Source organism: Antrostomus carolinensis, unplaced genomic scaffold, assembly GCF_000700745.2.
Source record: "Antrostomus carolinensis isolate BGI_N321 unplaced genomic scaffold, ASM70074v2 scaffold8807, whole genome shotgun sequence".
Lineage (NCBI taxonomy): Eukaryota > Metazoa > Chordata > Aves > Caprimulgiformes > Caprimulgidae > Antrostomus > Antrostomus carolinensis.
In genome coordinates this window covers 78,512-97,846 of record NW_010329472.1, presented here as the reverse complement: position 1 = coordinate 97,846, position 19,335 = coordinate 78,512, and the positions used below count along the sequence as shown (strand labels likewise).

Sequence of the window (19,335 nt, the reverse complement as noted above, 5' to 3'; positions counted from 1 at the left end):
AAGTTTATGCTGAGTACACTGGTGTCTCACTAAATCACTCTCAGCCACCTGAGACACAGCAGAGTTGCTAGCTCAGGCCCCAAAAATGTTATAGTTATGTCAGCGTCTTTTTTTGATCAACGACACACAGTCCTTCATCTCTCAGAAAGGTCACCTCATCTCTCAGCAACCTCAGCCACTGCAATGTAAGATGTTGTACTATATCACCTCCTATTCTAGCAGTGGCTCTGACATTGTCTGTATCTGCACCACATCACTGCACAAAGCAAGTGTGCGTTGAAAGTACCCTTATTGTGGTGCTTGTGGACTTTTGCAAGGGAGGTTCTTCAGCTGCACCTCCCAAATCTCATGCAGTTATGGATGGATGACAGTGCAGGCCTCCATCCACACTCCAGTTGCACCAGCTCTATTAGATGGATAACTTTATCTTACCTTTGGGTCCTGGAGGTCCAGGGAACCCTATACCTGGCTGTCCAACAGCACCTTTTTCTCCTGGTAGGCCGGGTCTACCTGGAAGCCCAGGATTCCCTTTGTCACCTTTGCAAGTTAAAACAAGACAAATGTTAACACAAAGGCTAGCTTCTGGGGAACAGAGCCACTATGATCATCAGATAAAGATTAACAGGCTACTGTACCTTGGGGTCCAGGGAAACCAGGTGGCCCAGGAAGGCCATCTGCCCCAGGAGGTCCAGGGAGTGGTACAGTTCGTCCTGCTTCGCCCTTTGCTCCTGTGAATGTAAAATGTATCAAATACAGGAACCAATGAAATTAAACAAGGGAGCTTCACCTAGCCAGCAATATTAGTCCATCCGTACCATTACAAGTGACTTGTTATGAAGTTTTTTTGTAGAAGATTCACAGAAAACTAGGATGAACTCAGTTTAGCATAGCAGGAACCTAAACCATCCTTTTGGCCTAACAAACTCTTCAAGAAAACTGCCTTCAAAACCTTGCAATTATTGTATTGCAAGTATACTTACTACTGAAAGCAAATACTGATTTAAATTAGAAAGTCTTTTTATTTGAATCTTAAATTCCAGTGATCCTCTAAGTTGTACCACTTAAAGGGCACATTTTTTAATTTTTTTTTTTTTTTTTTAAAGCATACTATAGCATTACCTGGAAGGCCTGGTAAACCTGGAGTTCCAGCAAAGCCTCTGTCTCCTTTTTCGCCAGGTAACCCTGCAGCACCTACCCCAGGAGGGCCAGGAAAACCTCTTTCACCACGTACTCCAGGGAATCCAGGTTGGCCAGGGGGACCACGTTCTCCTTTCAAGCCAGCTGTACCCTAGTTTTTGGAAAGTGTAAGTGTACTTCTTGCCCAACTGGCAAGACAGAACACATCATCCTCTCTGTTTGAACGTTCTGTAACTTGGATTTAGCACAGGTATCTGTAATACTGAAGAAAGTGGATTTTTTATCACTCAGTTAAATGGAAATAGAACTGGGTTCCACATGGAATAGCACATGGAAATCATACCTAGTGTGCAATGAAGCTAATTGGACCATGTAGGCTATGTTCCCAGTAGTGGATCTGGGAGCAGACCTGAGCTCCACATTCAGCTCCACATCCATACCAGCTGAACCCTTTATCAGTGCAAGACTTGGAAGCATTAGTTTCCACAAGAAGAGAAGTAAGCTACAACAGAGTGGAATCTTGTCTTAACAATCTCTGCTTGGATAACTGCATTCCTTCAGTTATCTCCAGATATCAGCTAAAGCACCCACACTAATTCTCATTATCAAGCTGTGAGAAAGGGAGAAAGAAACAAAACTATTGTCCATGCCCACAACTTTGTGGGGGAAGTAACCTTGCTCTATAGCCCTGAAAGTAACAAGCCATGCTGAATACATCTGAGTCAGATCACTTATTTGCATGACATGTAAACAGAAAGGGTCAAAATCTAACCCTGAATTAGTCTGTTGTTGAAGGACAGTCTTCCTCACTAGTTCCAGGGAAACTGGAGCCTTCCTCTGAGGAAGAATAAACTACTCAAGGTAAGGACAAGATGTCAAATAATTAATAATGTCAATAAACATAAAGCATGTATAGGAGATAAAAGCTTGTGAATTCTGATCTGAAAGATAGAATATATAGGATAATATGTAAACATGAAGAAACACACAGTAGGACAATGTGTAAACATAAAGAAACACATATACCGATGCTCCTTTTGGACCCTGGAGACCTGGCAATCCATCTTTTCCTGGTCTTCCTTCTCTTCCAGGAATACCTGGTTGTCCTGGGAAACCAGGATCTCCCTTTTCACCTTTCAGGATAGTATCATAAGTAAAATCTCCTGGTTCTCCTTTTGCCCCAGGGCTGCCCATAAGTCCTGGAGTGCCGGGGGGGCCCTGAAATGTCATAAATTCAGACGTCATCAGTTGCCCTACATTGTATCTCTACATTTCCATGATAATTTGCCATAACAGAAGTAGTACTAACACAAGAAAATAACACACTTCCAGTACGCAAAGATAAACTCAGCCAAACTTACAGGTTTAAATTGCTTATACATGCCCCACCCATGATTTTATTTATTTCAAAACCTTTTAAATCAACTATCATATTCACCAAACACATGGATTGCCTACAAAATAACATCAATTGTCTTATACAAAACTCAAACATTATTTGCATAACAGCTAAGGCTAACTGAGGGCTGAAAGTTTCTCCCTGGGTAGTTTATTTATGACATTTAGTTGACACAAATACACGTTTCCCTTCATTACTAACGTTCATTGATTTTGTACAATTAACAATCACAGTCAGTTGGTACTATCAGAATACTATGCACACGCTCAGAAAAGAGTTTTGTGAGCTCTCCTGGGAAGAAATTATCAATGTAATAATATACCTATAGGATTTCCAGAATTCCAATTTTTTCCTACGTATTTTCCAGGACTTCTATGAACTTTCCTCATAGGAACAGTTTTTCTAATTTTAAGTGAATCAGAGCTACTCACTAGTGTAGTAAAGGAGAAACTTTACGGGCAATATCCACTGCTTATGACTGATGTGTGCCCTCCACTTAAACCTGAACCGGAGCACGGTCAAAGGTAATCTTTCCATTAGCTTTGGTGGGTCCTGGATCAGACTCTGATGCTCTGGCATGGCTCTAAACAATGTGAGCTTGCGAGGCTGGCCTCTATGTAGTTTTTCCAAGCTAAACTATACGCTGGATCACCACCTGGCTGAACTTAGTGGAGCAAACCAAGCTTAAAATCCTTCAGAGTAGCAGCCAGTCCTTGTCTGATGAAAGACATGAACAGAACTTAAGAGGCAATAAAGGGAAAATACAAAGGTGTGGCAAAACATGTGCTGAGAACAAATGCCAGACACAAAAAAAGCTTAAATACATTAGAATGTCTTTTATTTTTCTCCACCATTTCTTTCATGGATCCCATTGATATAGTAAATTCAGTCACTGTGTAATACCATCTTATTATTGTGGTGGAAAAAGAGAATGGACTCCATCTTAGCTAACTTTCATTGGCTGAATTCAGGTATCTAGGCTTTATTTCTACTCAAGGGAGGAAGATAGATTCCTTAAGCATGGAATTCATACAGGTGGGTTGGTTTTACTTCTGAAGGTGCATCTCTCTCACCGCTAGGAAGAGAGAGAGCTTGCATAACCCTGTTAAAGCCAGTGTACATGAATGTCACTGAGAAGTTATGTTGCCAAATGTGATCAGCTGGAAGGAGAAAACAGCTTTGGGAAAAAAAAGTCTGTGAAGACTCTGACAAACTCAATCTACTTACATTAGAATGGTGTCAAAATCCACATTATACTACAGGAACGTGTATGCTAAGGTAGGTCTTGACAGCATACCACAGTGTATGCAAGGACACTCAAGTGAACTCTGACAAGATCAAATGTAGTTGTGCTAGTACAGTGCTCATCTAGGAGTAATTTGTGTTACATTTTAGACAAGTGTTATGCTTATAGCTGTTCTGCTTCTGATATCCAGCCTTACTCACTGAGAGTCATATTGCACTGTATCAACATAATTTACAAGTGATCATATTATCAGGATACTATCCACTTTCACAGCCTTCCTTTATTTCTTCAAAACTTAGCTATCCTGATAACTAATGACATTTTATGCAATATACTGCACACATTTCCCAAAATTCAGACACACTGCCAAAGTATATTGCATGCTAGTATTAGATTGCTTACACTACACTAGATGGCACTATCTCTCTCTCAATGTATATGTACACAATAGCAAAGAGCTATTGGAAATATTCATGAGAAGGTCAGGACAGACACTTATTTCCTGCGAAATCCTACTTTTTACTCAACTGCACTGTTTAGCTTGCTCAGCCAGAAGGTCACGTGTCCTGCTGAGTTCATATGATAGGCAAACACAGAAATATAACCCATTTCTGACAGCTCTTTTTCCTTCCCATAGCTCAACCACACTGCTTCCTAGTTTATTTTGTTAGGCATAGTTCTTTAATATTATCACATCACTGTGCTAGCTTGATTTTAAACAGAACTATTTCACAACCACACTGATGATCACATGCTTTTTGATCACATGCCTCATAGGACACAAAGCATTTTGCAAGTCATTACTTACAGGTACCCCTGGAAGGCCATCAAGTCCAGGTAAGCCTCTGTCACCCTTGAAACCTGATTGTCCTGGAAAACCTGATCAGAGAGACAAAAAAACAATTCTATTTATTACATGCTTTTACAAATAGCTCATGGTGTGTTGACTCTTTGTGATCCTTCTCAAAGTGTCTCATTCCATCCCCATTTATATCAACATAATGCTGCTAAAGTCAGTGAAGTTGTCTGGATTCATGTGCTCATGTGCTATATGTGTCTGCATTCATAAATTCAGAAGATGATGATTCATTTGACATAGGAATGAATTCACCTTACTATTTAGACATATCATGTAACCACTGAAGTCTTGAAACTACCTAAACTATATTTATTTTTCTTAACAGCCACTAGAACAAACATGAGGTGTTATATCACTGTTTGCATGTAGCACTTCTCTTATATGGTAGCAGAAAAATAAAATATTTTTTTTTGGCAACAGAATTTAATGCTAGGATTGGGAACCTATGTATGGGCTACTGCCAAGCCTGGGCACACAGGGAAATGCTTCCCACATTATTTTTCACTTTCACATTTTATCATATATGCTGCATTTTCAGATTTTAGCCTATGTAGTTAATTCTCAGACAGTTAATGTGTTTTTACCTGCTGGACCTGGTGGCCCTTGTGGTCCTGGAAGTCCAGGAGGTCCTACTTTATCACATAAGGCACAGGCTTCACCTTTGTCACCTGAAAAAAAAAACACAACAAAATTAATGAATAACACTGAAAAGATTTAAGACAACTGCAAGTGGGTGGATTCAGGGGAAAATGTCAATTTAGAATCATAGAATCATTTTGGTTGGAAAAGACCTTTATGACTATCAAGTCCAACTGTTAACCTAGCTATTCCAAGTCCACCTCTAAACCACGCCCCTAAGCACCATATCTACACATCTTTTAAATACCTGATTCCACCACTTCCCTGGGCAGCCTGTTCCAATGCCTGACAACTCTTTTGGTGAAGATCTTTTTCCCAATATTCAATCTAAACCTCCCCTGGCACAACTTGAGGCTGTTTCCTCTTGTCTTATTGCTTGTTACTTGTGAGAAGAGACTAACACCCACCTCACTACAACCCCCTTTCAGGTAGTTGTAGAGAGCAATAAGGTCTCCCCTCACCTCCTTTTCTCCAGGCTAAACAACCCCAGTTCTCTCAGCCACTCCTCATAAGACTTTTGCTCTAGATCCTTCACCAGCTTTGTTGCCCTTCTCTGGACACACTCCAGCACCTGTGTCTTTCTTGTAGCGAGGGGCCCACAACTGAACACAGTACTCGAAGTGCAGTCCCACTAGTGCCGAATAAAGGGGATGATCACTTCCCTAGTCCTGGTGGCCACTCTGTTTCTCATACAAGCCAGGATGTTGTTGGCCTTCTTGGCTGCCTGGGCACACTGCTGGCTCATATTCAGCTGGCTATCAACCAATTTAATAAGCTTCACGTTGAAAGAATAAAAATAAATGTGGTACTTCTAATTACATGCTTCAAAGAGAATTTATCGGCAAACTGATATTCAAAATTATTTACAATTTTTAAAGGAATGGCATGAAAATCAACCTAAGTCATACCCTAGGGATCATATTTAACAGAATAGTTAAAGGAGACCAGGCTGAAGAGGATTAAAAAGAAGAAAAGCAATATACACTAGGTATAGAAGAAATAAAAAGATTAAAGCAGAAAAAGGAGAACTTCTATAGTCACTGCAATTTTGCGATCTCCAAAAAGCAGTGAGCAGAATGAGATTAGAAAGGATCAACCATCATATAAATGACTGCAGCTCATTTTTTATATGTCCATTTAGTTAAAGCTGCTAAAACACATGGTTGATGGTCCTATTTATAGGAGTTACAATTTTAGCTTCAATTATACTCATAGCAATGATTCATAAATCGTTTCCATTCCCAACTCATCTGCCCCTCTCTAATTCTTCATCTCAGAATTCACAATTTAAATTGCCATGAACAGTTCAATTTACACTTAATGGGGCTGTACTTTCTTTCTTCCCAGCTCCCTTTTCAGCCCTGCACCATCCTTTATCACTTTCTAGCAATGTGTAGGCCAAGTGAAATGTAAGTGAAGTTTTGTGTCACACGACTCAATACACAATATCTTTCTTTTACTCACCAGAGACTCAAGAAACACCTTCCATGTCCATGAACAATTTGTTTAACTAACTTTAAGTACACGTTCTCTGGATCCAGCCTAACTTCCTCAGCCTCTTTACAGGGTACAGAGCACTAGAAAGCAATCACTTTAAAATAGCATTACCTTTCTCTCCCATCTCTCCTGGAAATCCATCTCTTCCTGGAAGTCCAGGACTACCTGGTGCACCAGGTTCTCCCTGCTGGCATTGATCAATTCCATCTGCAATGGAAAGGTAATAAAGAATATTGTTTGACAAGTGCAGGTTTCCATTATAGGGCTGCATTTATGAATGTCCCAGCGGAATGTATCTGCGAAGAGTAACAAGTCAGGATAGCATTTTACTTTTTCTGTTTGATTTACTGTGAAATATTTAACTGGGATTCTCTATTCTGACTCCATATATAATGCTTAAGAAACCCCGAGAATTACAGAGAATACAGGCTCTACTATAATAAGGTTACAAACAACTTTCACATAAAATCTGTTTTTAATATAAGTTTTGGCTAAGAAAAGTGCTGTGGGTGAAAAATTGCTTGTTTGACCCTGAAGAGAATGGAGAGTATTGACTTTCTGAAGGAATTTATCAAGTAGAATTTTTTGTGCCCTGACTTTTGTTTTCAATATTTTAGGAAACTTTCTAGGTCAAGAGCAACTTGTTAACATCTATTTAACTTCTTCACACTGATCAAGCTTACTGAAAACAAGAAACTTCCTATGTTAGGAAATGAAATAGGTATCAAATTAGAATACTTAGCCAGCTTGATATGAGAATACAAATTGTGCTTGTTCTGTTTGATGATATGGCAGAGGTTCTGACCCAATACAATATGACATCATCTTGGCCAAAACCAGTAGTAAAAATGTTAATATGAAGTTTGGCAAACAACAGTTAAATTAAAACAAATTGTTTCCCATTATGCACTTGAAGAAAGCTGAAGAAGCATCTGGGGAAGGAGTAGAATTAAGCAGTGACAGAAACAATTGTATGAAAAACAGGAATTGCTCTTATTTTTAGGGCAAGGTAAGATTTAGCTATTTAATTCCATATTCTAGGTGCTGGACTTTGTACTGCTTCACTGGCAAACACAGCAACAACCAGGCATCTTCAATTGCTTTTGAATAAAGTATTTTTGGTTTAGGAATTCCATAGAGAATAACGTTCCTTTCAATAATTTTAGAATACCTAAACTACTAATATATACCTAAACTACTCTAGGGATATAATTCTTTATGTTGAAATGACAATTTAACTCACAGCATCAGTATGACGTATAGCAAAAGTCTTCCTTCAATAAGAGTTAAAACATCAGTTGTAAGGGGTAATTAAGCATGGACCACTTTCATATGTACTTTTTTCATTACTTCACTGCAGAGCAAAACCAAAACATTTTTCTCTTTAAAAATGCTTTATCGGAATCCAATTATATGTAGTTGTATAATTTTGTTATCAATACTACTAATATTATTATGTATCTGTCCCATCACTACTAGCTTTTAATTTACCTCTATAAAGCATGTGCTGACCCCGTTCTCCTGTAAGATAATTTCATTTTACAATAAAAACTTCTGGCAGACTAGTGTCTCACTCTGCAGTTCTTACACCTGCTCAATCTGTTACAGATATTGGTACTGCAGACTTCTAAACTGTGATACTGAACAGCTATCTTTTTTGCTAAGAACAGTACTAGTATCTATTATTTTTTAAATTGAAAATCTACAAATATCTCTAGGCTGGCACAGTAGGACACAGAGGAAACCAGTATGTATTAAGGTCAATTATTTGGTTATATTGTAACAGTCCACAATGAACTTTTGAAGATATTTTAAAAACATTTATTTAGCAAAGAATCCTTATCCCAGTAAGGAAACAAGCAACTTCCTCCATCACAGAACAGCTTTTAACAACTCAGCTATGTTTCTTCCATGATGTAGATGCATTCTGATTATAGCTTTTATAATCTTGTCTTTTTTTCTATGTGCAAGCAATGTGCATTATTGAGTCTTCATTGTGAAATAACAACAGAGTGTTTTACCTACCTGTTTTGCCTGGAGGACCTGGTGGGCCAGGCAATCCTGGGGGACCTGGGAAACCATCTCTTCCAGGCGGTCCAGGTAAAGAGAATCCTGGAGAACCCTTTTCACCTTTTTCACCTCTCTCTCCAGGGACACCAGGTGATCCTACCCTGTCTGGAAGTGGTCGACCTTCGGAGAGAGTAAAACGTAGATGAAAAAAGTTAAAAGACAAGTGAAAAGACAAAACATTATCAACAGATTAGCTTCCACTAGGTTTCAGAGAGAAACGGAGAAACATTAGTGCAAAACAAAAAAGACATTGTATTTTTACTATTGGTGATTTACACAAAATGGAGATTATATACTCACTACAACAACTCAGAGTAACTCAGCTCAGTTAGGTTCCTAGACTAATACACTTATTCTGTCCACTAGGTTTCAGAGAGAAACGGAGAAACAAAACAAAAAAGTTTTGTTAGTGCAAAATTAGTGCAAAACAAAAAAGCTCCACTAGGTTTCAGAGAGAAACGGAGAAACATTAGTGCAAAACAAAAAAGACATTGTATTTTTACTATTGGTGATTTACACAAAATGGAGATTATATACTCACTACAACAACTCAGAGTAACTCAGCTCAGTTAGGTTCCTAGACTAATACACTTATTCTGTACTAAGCACCTTTCTGAGATTGAGTTGAATCAACTTTTGCTGCCTAGCAAATATTGGTGACACAGGACTTAATTTCGCTATTACATTTAGAAACTATTACACACTTCCTTATCTCACAATAAAACAAGTCTTAGACACACCTAGAAAAGGACAGCGTGTCTAAGAACTTCAGTAAATAAGTAATCACCAATGCTAGCAGATTTCAGGAATGCTAAAACCAAAACTGCTTGCAAACAACAGCCAATAAAGAGAAGCAGTTAAACAGTGAGGAAAAAACCAAAAACTTTAGATCTCCTTTTAGCTATTTGTAGTCACACGAGTTTTCATACTTTAATGAGCTATTTCAGTTCACAAATAATCACTAGACTTGATCACTAGACCATTTTGAGTCTTCTGCAACACTGCAGGAAGATATGAAAGTCACACAAATCTCAGTTTTTATAGGGTAATGACAGACTAAGGGCTACCATTCTTTTTGTCACACAGAATCCTTTAGGGACTATTACAGCCCGTGGCATATAGTATCTCCTCCCTAAACTGTTAAAAGTTTCCTGGAAACTGTCAAACCTCTGATGACCTGTGCACACTACTTCTTCAATTTAATCCAAAAGTTATCAGGGCTCTACACAAAGAACAAGACTGGATCACATCAGAGACATGAGAAAAGCAATCTACAAGAAGGGTCTAAGGGGATGATTAGACCCCTGGAGAGGCTGCTGTCTGGGTGTTCTCTAAGTCAGGTTGTAACTGGGAGGAGCTAAGGAGAACATCTCTCAGAACTCTTCACCCAAGAACACAGGAAATATGTGAACAAAATCAGTGGCTATAAATTCATACCTGGAGGTCCTGGGATTCCTTGTATACCAGGGAAACCTTTACAAAGAGAGGTTTTCAATTAGGCAATGAAGTCAGCAATGTCAACATCAGTAAACTTTTAGCACATATTATTTAAGTACACATTACAAGCTAATATGCCCTGAATCAAAGGTTAAGTTAAATAATTTATAGATATCTGCAAACAATACATTTAGGGAAAAGGCCCTGCTGTGTGCCATCTTCTCCACTGATCTTTCTTCAATAGGGCAAGGTCTGTAATGGGAAAGATGGAAAAAGGAATGCCTGATTTTCTTTATTTACTTAAGAATTTTTTAAATTATGCAAGCCAATTTTAAGATTAAAATTTAGCTACTGAATTTTTTAAAGGAGTCTCAAGATTCTCTCCATTATTATCCTCTTTATGCTTCTGTTGATTTCCATCTTTCTTAAACAATCTCACTGGATATTTAACTGCCATAAAAACAGATCCCAGTTTATCCATTTCCAGTCTATAACTGAAAGGCAGTCTTATTTGTGTTGAGGAGAAGTGTCCTACAAGCTACAACAAAATGTAAAAACTTGAAAGCAATCAAATAAATAACTGGAACATTTCAGTGTCATACAGAGCTCCTGAGCTCAAAGACAGTGCAATTTTAATTTCCTTTAATAGAAAACTGAAAGCATAACTCAATCAAAAAGACAAGACAAAATACATACCTTTTTCACCTTTTTGACCTTTCAGTCCAGGCAAACCTGAAACTCCAGGCTCTCCTTTTTCACCAAAGGTGTCTACTGGTCCAGCATCTATGACCTGAATCACAATACAAAGACTAGGACACTAGAAGCATACAACTGAGCCACTGTTTGTATCTCCCCCATCCTGACCTGATGGCACAGAGGCCATTTTGTTTTGTGAAAATGATTTTTAGCAGTTCTGGTTATATATCTTGCAATTTGAGCAATATGTAACAACTGCTGTGAGAGGGTTGTAGCTACTGAGAAATTGACAGAGAAAATAAATATTTTCTATTCTACCAAATTCCTTCATATCAGTAGTAGGATTAAGTGGAGAGATTTATAGCACCTTTCTGAACAAGAACGATGCCAAGAAACCTCAGCAATGACCCATTAGGTTTGTATTACCTTTAATTTTAAAATATTATGTTTTAGGCAACTTCTGCTAACTTTGATCTAAGTCTGACATACAGGATACTAACATTTGAAATAAAATATCCAGGAATTATGCACCATTTTTCAAATCAAATTAGCAGATGTTTTGCCCCATGTTGAAGAAGCAGCACCATCAATGACCTATTTGTTGCTGATTAATCCCACTTTTTATTTGAAATGTTGAAAAAACTATAGACTGCAAAACTGACAGACTTACTCTTTTGAACTCTCTTTTGGACACTCTGTATTGATTAACAATGCCTATCATTTTCACAGTTCAAAACGTTGGAAATTCATATTCTTTAAAAGCTCCTTTCCCAAATTTCAAATATACTTAAGAGAACCGTATCCAACTTTTGTTTCCATTAAGAAAAAATGAGGATATGACTGATTAGAATGAGATCAGAACATGCATAGTCTCTCTTTTTTTTCTCATTGTTTGAACACTTTGACCTTCACAAAATTTATATTTCCATTGAAGTTTAAAATAAAACAAGAATTTATTTTACTTACTCTTCCTGGAGGTCCTGGAAATCCTCGTTCACCTTTGTCACCCTAAATCAAAATACAATTCACATTTTAAATCCAGAACAGATTTTCTTCCCTGCAAAACAGAATTTCCTTAGAGCAAATGAATACTTTGATACAGACTTGTAAAACTTCTAAATGATAAGTACCTGGACCATTGTAATAAGCACTTAAGTAGTTAGTTTGCAGGCCTATACTGCTTTACACTATGTAAAGAGTAACTGGAACTTTCAGAAAAGTACATTTGTACATACACTGGCTGGGCAAAAGAGCTTGTGAAAATAAAGCCTGCATTAATCAATTCATATGAAAGATCTAAACCAGGGATAACTAAGCTACCTTAATTTTTACTTTTCCTAGTCTCCAAGCTATGACTTTACAACTTAGTAACATTCATTTAATATTGCTTTATGTGCATTCACTGCTTTAACATACATCTATGAACACGCCATACAAGCTCTTAACTCCTCATTCTGTGTGATAGGAAGCAAAGGCCACTACTACGCACCTTCGAACCAGGCTCCCCGGGTCGTCCTGGAATCCCAAACCCACCAGGCAAACCCTGCGTGTAGAAGACAGCAAAACCAGAAAAGACAAGTATAGTTGCATCTTAGCCTGGCAGCATCAAAGTTTTCCATCTTCAAACCAGTCACTAATTCACTGAAAGTAACAACTTTAACCAAACAATTCAGAAGGCTAGAATATTTCAACCATTTATAATACCCAGACAGTTCTTTGTTTCAAATGTAAGAAACATTCCTGGAAATTCAATAAAATACGTACGGGTTCTCCTTTTGGTCCTGGTTCACCATCTTTTCCAGGCTTTCCCTGTAAAACACCAAGTTAAACTCTGCTTAAACAGATGGCCACATACATGCAATTTCTAAATACAGTGGGTGAAACACAAGAACAAAATGTATGTACTTAATACACAAAGTAACAGTGCATGCAATTCAGCCTAAAAATTAATCCTATCAGTTTACATAAACAAAAATCCGTCTCAAACAATGCAACTGAAGGATAAAAATAACACAACAAACGTGAACAGGTCATAACCACCAAACTGTGCAGCTATGGCATCTTATAAAGAGGTAATTTACAAGTTACAAGTAATTTTTAATGATTAATTAAATATAGACTTTTTAAAGTCAGGAGAGTTTTCAAATGTACACTGTGACTGGAATTATCAATTCAACATGTTCCATTTAGCTAAAGTAATCCCTAGTGATTTGTTTTGCTTTGCTTTTCCTTCTTTTCTGGAAGGATTTAATCTTGCTTCAGCTGGGATCAATAAGACTCTTGCCTTTGCCTTCACCACTGCAAACTACTGTTAGGTGTCTTTAGTTATCTGAAAGCATGTTATGTATTAATATTACTCTATGTTATTACTATCTTGACTTGTACGCCTGTCCTACAGTAAAACTTGCTTGTTTGAAATATACCAAGTTTGCTGTTTCACTCATGGTTAGTAAGTTTAATTAGCTTATGGAAATGATACGATGACTGTAATTATGGTATTGCTAAACTTGAGCATACTTACACGTGGACCAGGCTTCCCAGGTTCACCCTTTTCTCCTTTGAAACCTGAACCAGGAATTCCCTGGAAAATAAGTACACAACAGATTAAAAATACTGACGAATTCTAAAGTAAACTTGTTTTTATCAAATGGCTAGAAAGATATTCAGGGTCATTATCAGATTTTTTTCACAATTTTTATAGTAATAAAAAAAATCTACATAATACTCACTGGGGCGCCCCTTTCACCCTTTTCACCTGGATCACCCTAATGAAATTATTAAAAAAACGTAGATTAGTAAGTAAAATCTTAACCATTATTTGTTTAGGTTGCAAGTAATTTAATTCTTCATGTCAGCAAAAGCACATATAATCCTCTTCTCCACTCAAGAACTATGCCTAATAGTATGATGTGCAAGAAGTCAAACACAAAAGGTAAATCCATTAAGCTAGTTTATTATACTAATATAAATTGCTCGGAATACTAAATTCAATAATTGAAAATGCCATTAGCACTCAGATTCCATTAATGTGATTTCATATATGAAAAGTCCATTATAAGCTACTTAATTAAAATTTTTTAGAATATTTGGCATTTACAGGACTATGCTTATCAATCCTTCTTCCTCACAAAGTCCTCTGCTGTATGTTACTTATTTATGCAATTATTTATGCATGTATAATTTATCATATCTTTTTTCAGAGAAACTTCTAGAAAGACATTCATGAAGTAAAACAGGGAGAAATTTTTGAAAAATTGACTGTAAGTAACTTAATATTTTCTTTTTCCTGTTTTACTTTTGTTTGCTAATTCCTATTGATCATATTTAATGAACAGTACAACAAGATTAATCATATAAGGTCTCACCTTTTCTCCCCTTATGAATTCACTCCCTTTTTCTTTCATATGTGGTGCTGGTCCTGGTGGGCCTGGGGGGCCTCTTACTCCTTGTTCTCCCTATCAACAACATATCCAGGATAGTCCATTGAAAACAATACTGACACTGAGAACAAACATGACTAAGACCAATAACATTAAAGAGAACTACCACTTGCTTTTAAAAATATAGCTAAATGTTTGGGTTTTTTTAAGTCTTATTTCAGCAAAATCAGTCAGATAAAGAGTTACATACACAGTTATAGCAGATACAACTGTATAATGGGTGACAGACAGAGACTGCCCTGCAGAAAGATCTCTGAATCTCCTGTTAAGGTGAAGATTGATTAATAGCGAATTCAGGATTATTAATTATTGTAACACTACAGTTAGTGCTTCCTTTAGGAGGAAGGAGATTAGGATGAAAGAGGTCAGGTATGGAAACTCAATGCCTAAAGGAAAATGTCAGCCAAAGCTCATACTCTTCCATCAGCTTTACAACTCTCCATAAAGGCCAACATATGTTCTCAGTATGTATGTGTCCACATCAGAGTCAGAACCTCATCTCTTAATACAATGCAAAAGCACTATCTTTTACAGTAAAACACCTACTTTCTCTCAAGCTGTAATGCATAGCAATAACATTAATTTTTTGCTAAAGACAAACTTGAGGAGTCCAGGAAATCTCTATCTAGTCCTCATTTTTCAAGAAATTTTATGATAACAAGTTAATTTCAACAACATGTCATGTCACAAAAAATTCTATCCATTAGGAATAGTGTGGCTCAAAATACATAAATAAAGTGGTGGATAAAAAAAACCCACTTAAGTAACATAATTTACTTATACTCCACAAGGCCTCTGTCAATGACACTCATGAGAAGCTTCTGGAGAAGGGCTCAGACACACTATCAATTTACCAAATAACCCATGACTGCATGCATTTCTTGGCTCCTGAAAATGCAACATAAGGCACTTTAGCCTAGTCCTCTCAGTGAGGACGTTTTACCTCCCATTTGATGCTGGTTAAGAGAATAAATGCAATCTTGGAGCACATCTTTTGGCTTAGTTTCATTTAAAAGTAAACCAGTCTGTGTGGTCTGAAAATTGTTCCTGGTTGAGTCAAAACACAGTAAAAGGGGACAACTGAAAGATCAGCTTCAAAACTACACACTACCAAACCAAATTAAGGCAGAAAGGCCCTCAAGAGTCCTACCATAATTAATTCTGATAATTCTGGACAGCACATTAAATCTCATCCCTCAGAAATGCATCAATTTAAAATAAATCTCATCAGGAGTCCTAATATATGGAATAAATGTTTCCAGATGAATTGTCCACTGCAAATTAAAGTAGTTGGTACCAGTTACAGCTGGAAAACAGGATAATGACCTAAGTTAATGTCAGGTATAACATCGTCATGAACGAAGTCTGTAACCATTCACTACTTGGTTCATTTAGGTGTAAGTTAAAGATTTACTCAAGTCTTCCAAAAATTACAATGCTGATTTTCTCCATTGATTGATTCCAACAGTTTATTTATTTAAAACAAAGTATCCAGAATATTTCTGACAGTTGTTCTCTATAAGTTTTAAAGAGACTGACCTTTTCACCTTTGGGACCCTGAAAGCCCAAGCCCATGTAGCCCTGAAAATATAAATTACACATACTTAGTCAATTTGTATCGGCAGTGAAGGTATTGTGTGCATGGCAAAAGTTAAGACAGAATATGTCTTTTAAATGCATGTGTGAAACAAATAAATAATTATGTCCTACCCCCCCCGCCTGCTGTTTTAAGTCCTGTGTCACAGCAATTTTTGAAAAAATAAAGGAAAAAAAAAGATAGAATGAAATTTATCAGATAATTTTGTTGTCAGTATGCTCTTTTTTTCAACATTTTAAAGAAAATTTTGACATTTTTAGATGAGTTTAAATAATCACAGAATGTTGCAATTACTACTGATTTGATCAAGTGAGATAACAGATCTAAACAAATTTGAAAAAAAAAAAAAAAAAGTGTTAAAAATCTCTCTTTGTGATGTCCATTAGGACATAACAATAGATCCCAGAGTGTAAAAATCCCACTCCTTTAGGACCATTCCTTTTCAGATTTTTGGGGATCTGGTATGCCAAATAAATAAACAAAAAGACTTAATCTTTATAATAAAAAGAGTCTTACCTTCTCGCCTGGGAGTCCTGGTGGCCCTGGGGGACCCTACAAGACAGTACATTTTAGCATATGTATGTATACAGTACACTCGGTGGAATAATGCCTTATTCTATAAAGACAGAAAAAATGCACAACTTTCCGTTAAACCAAGACACAGTCGTTTTCTGCTACTGTGTGTAATTCACAAATAAGAATAAATAATAAAAAGACACAGACAAGATGTCAAAGATATTTCATCAGACCTCATTTTGCAGTTAAGAGTGTTGGATCTAATCAGCATTTAGACAAAAGACAATAAAAAAAGTCTGTGCTACTGAACTGTGAAATAACTTTATTGCTGACCTTTTTTTTTTTAGTTTTGTATCCTTAATGTTAGTCCTCACCTTTCTTTCATTAAAATTGTTCTTTTTCACATCAGCAAGTGCAAACGCTGACTAAACTGTACAACTCTTTTCATTTACAACACTTCCAGTTTTCTTCAGAAAACTCACACAGCTCATTTTAATAGCCAGAAACACTGGGAGGACTTTTACCAGATGGAAATAACTGATCTCTGCTAGTGTTACCTGTACCTAGTACAGAAACAGAAGATACTAGGTCTGTGATTTATTTTCTGTAAATTAAGTCAGGGAAGAGAGAAAAGGAGGAATAACCATTACAACCCCTCCCACAAAAAAACACCCTCCAAGCCTGCAAGAAGAGAAGGTGACTGAAGGTATGAGCAGCTGCTATTGAAAATCTATGTTACCTAGTCATTCCTGCCATGGTAAAGTCCAGGAGGCTAAACATGAAGCCTGGAACCATAGGTAATCCTTCTCAAACCCCAACAGACACTGTCTATACACACCTTGTAGAACTTTCCTATAATAAAGCTCTATAAGTAAAGTGCAAATCACAATGAGAGGAAACTTACTGGTTCTCCTGGAGGCCCTTGTGGCCCCATTGGTCCCTGAAACCCTGGAGTTCCAGGTGGACCCTACAAAAAATTAAAATGGTATAATTAAAAAGTGATATTTATTTGGTAATTCAATGATACTGATGCAATTTTAATTGAAGCTCACTGCTATTCAAACATCATTTAGACTTACAGGTAGTCCAGGTTGGCCAGGAAAGCCTTTATCACCTTTTAGCACACTAGGAGGTAAAAGACCAATCACTTCACCTGGATCTCCCTATAATAAGAAAAGAAAAAAAATACTCAAACATTCATTCAAAAACATTCAAAAACACTAATACTGAGATGAGAGGAAAGTTGGAGCTATGCAAAGTTCAGAATCATCTGGAAAGCTGACTTTAAAAAAGTCACCTTACTTCCTTTAATTCAGCTGAAACATAGCAAGAGATATTAGAAGTTAAGACCTTAATTGCAAAATGTCCTTCAAAGCCACCTGAAGAGATTCCAGTACCATATTTTCCTTCATATCTTAACTTCCTATACTGTAATGGGTAACCAGAAAGATTTTCCCACCAAATCTGTCACTACTACAGTGTCACCACACAACTGGAGCATCTGACCTGGCTGCTGAGAGAAGTGGTAACCTCACATTCTCTTTTCCAGGCTGAGATCTTCAGTCTTATAACTAATTTTGACATAAAAGCCATGTATGGCATCCTTTTTCTTCAAAAAAGGAATCCACTTTGTCTTACTTTAGAAAACTATTCTTAATGTTATCCGTTTCTTTATGTCTCTTTTTTTTGACAGTAAAAGATCCCACATTTCCTGTGTTTTTGTACAAAGTTGCAATATTTTAAGGGATTTTATTTCAGGAGTTGTGCACCTATGCATACATGTCCAGGGAAGACACATTTGAGTACTTCACTCTTTATATCTAGACTAAGTCAGTTCTTCCCATGTGAGAGAAAAAGGGTATTTTACTTTATTTAATTAGAGTTCCAAATTATAGCTGTTCATTTTAAAGAGCGAAAGCTCTCTGTTGACATTCAATATTTCATTCTCCAGCTCAGACACAGATACCTAGTTAGTTTAATTTTTTTCTTTATGAAAAGTGTTTAGTATTCGTTGGATGCTTCTCATATTGTGGGCTCCATGACCTTCTTCCATAAACATTATCTATTTTAAACTATTTAGATAAATGAAAAGTCAGTATCAAAGCAAATGTTTGAACTATAAAATCTATCTAAAACTTTATGCACAATTGGGTGGCCACCATACTACTTACACATAATTAATAATAGCTACTATTTTATTTTCTTTTGCAATCCATGTAATACTTACACTTTTAAGACCTGCATGGAACGACACATATGTTTATTAACCGGAGGTTGCCCCACTGTCTTTAGTTAGTGGGACTGCAGAACAGAGTACAAAGCAAAACATGCCAGTACAATTTTTCAGTCCTTAAGTAAGGATTGCCAGTTTTAGAGGGTGTATAATTCACCCTAATTCTTATTGTCAGAAGCAGGATATGAACACACTTAAGAGTAAAATGTACCTTCATTCCAGGAGGTCCTGGGGGTCCCTGTGGAAAAAGACATATTTGATGTTATTTTTCCTCAGTATTGTGTATTTTACATCTTATACTCTATATAATTTCATATATTTATATTTGCATTTCAAGAATCAGGGTTGAAACAAGTGAATTAAGCATGAAAAAATCTACTTACTATGCTCCCAGTCAGTCCTGGTAAACCTGGGGGACCTACTGGACCTCTTTCACCCTGAGGAAAACAGAGAAATTGGTTTTGTTTATGGAACACATGCTTGAGGGATTTTTTTATTTCATCACAGAGATGCTGTTATAAACATATGTAAATGTCACCTTTGTGCCATTACATCCTGGAATGCCAGGT

At 36.9% G+C, this 19,335-nt stretch overlaps 1 protein-coding gene across 1 annotated transcript in view; it reads right to left on the bottom strand.

The window, feature by feature from the left end:
• The window catches only part of COL4A1 (collagen type IV alpha 1 chain), a gene marked incomplete at its 3' end in the record, with an annotated part of 35,488 nt that overhangs the window by 13,859 nt on the left and 2,294 nt on the right, over positions 1–19,335 (bottom strand). The window contains exons 5-27 of the mRNA XM_010172568.1: positions 19,305–19,335; positions 19,150–19,203; positions 18,978–19,004; positions 17,613–17,696; positions 17,438–17,500; positions 16,534–16,569; positions 15,960–16,001; positions 14,346–14,435; positions 13,710–13,745; positions 13,502–13,561; positions 12,745–12,789; positions 12,470–12,523; positions 11,947–11,988; positions 10,981–11,074; positions 10,285–10,320; positions 8,803–8,967; positions 6,889–6,984; positions 5,226–5,309; positions 4,591–4,661; positions 2,164–2,355; positions 1,120–1,288; positions 636–728; positions 433–537 (exon numbers count right to left, since the gene is read on the bottom strand). The exon at positions 19,305–19,335 is cut by the window's right edge and continues 26 nt beyond it. Of these exons, the coding sequence (XP_010170870.1) occupies positions 433–537; positions 636–728; positions 1,120–1,288; positions 2,164–2,355; positions 4,591–4,661; positions 5,226–5,309; positions 6,889–6,984; positions 8,803–8,967; positions 10,285–10,320; positions 10,981–11,074; positions 11,947–11,988; positions 12,470–12,523; positions 12,745–12,789; positions 13,502–13,561; positions 13,710–13,745; positions 14,346–14,435; positions 15,960–16,001; positions 16,534–16,569; positions 17,438–17,500; positions 17,613–17,696; positions 18,978–19,004; positions 19,150–19,203; positions 19,305–19,335 (1,769 nt within the window). The remainder of the gene's footprint in view (positions 1–432; positions 538–635; positions 729–1,119; positions 1,289–2,163; positions 2,356–4,590; positions 4,662–5,225; positions 5,310–6,888; positions 6,985–8,802; positions 8,968–10,284; positions 10,321–10,980; positions 11,075–11,946; positions 11,989–12,469; positions 12,524–12,744; positions 12,790–13,501; positions 13,562–13,709; positions 13,746–14,345; positions 14,436–15,959; positions 16,002–16,533; positions 16,570–17,437; positions 17,501–17,612; positions 17,697–18,977; positions 19,005–19,149; positions 19,204–19,304) is intronic.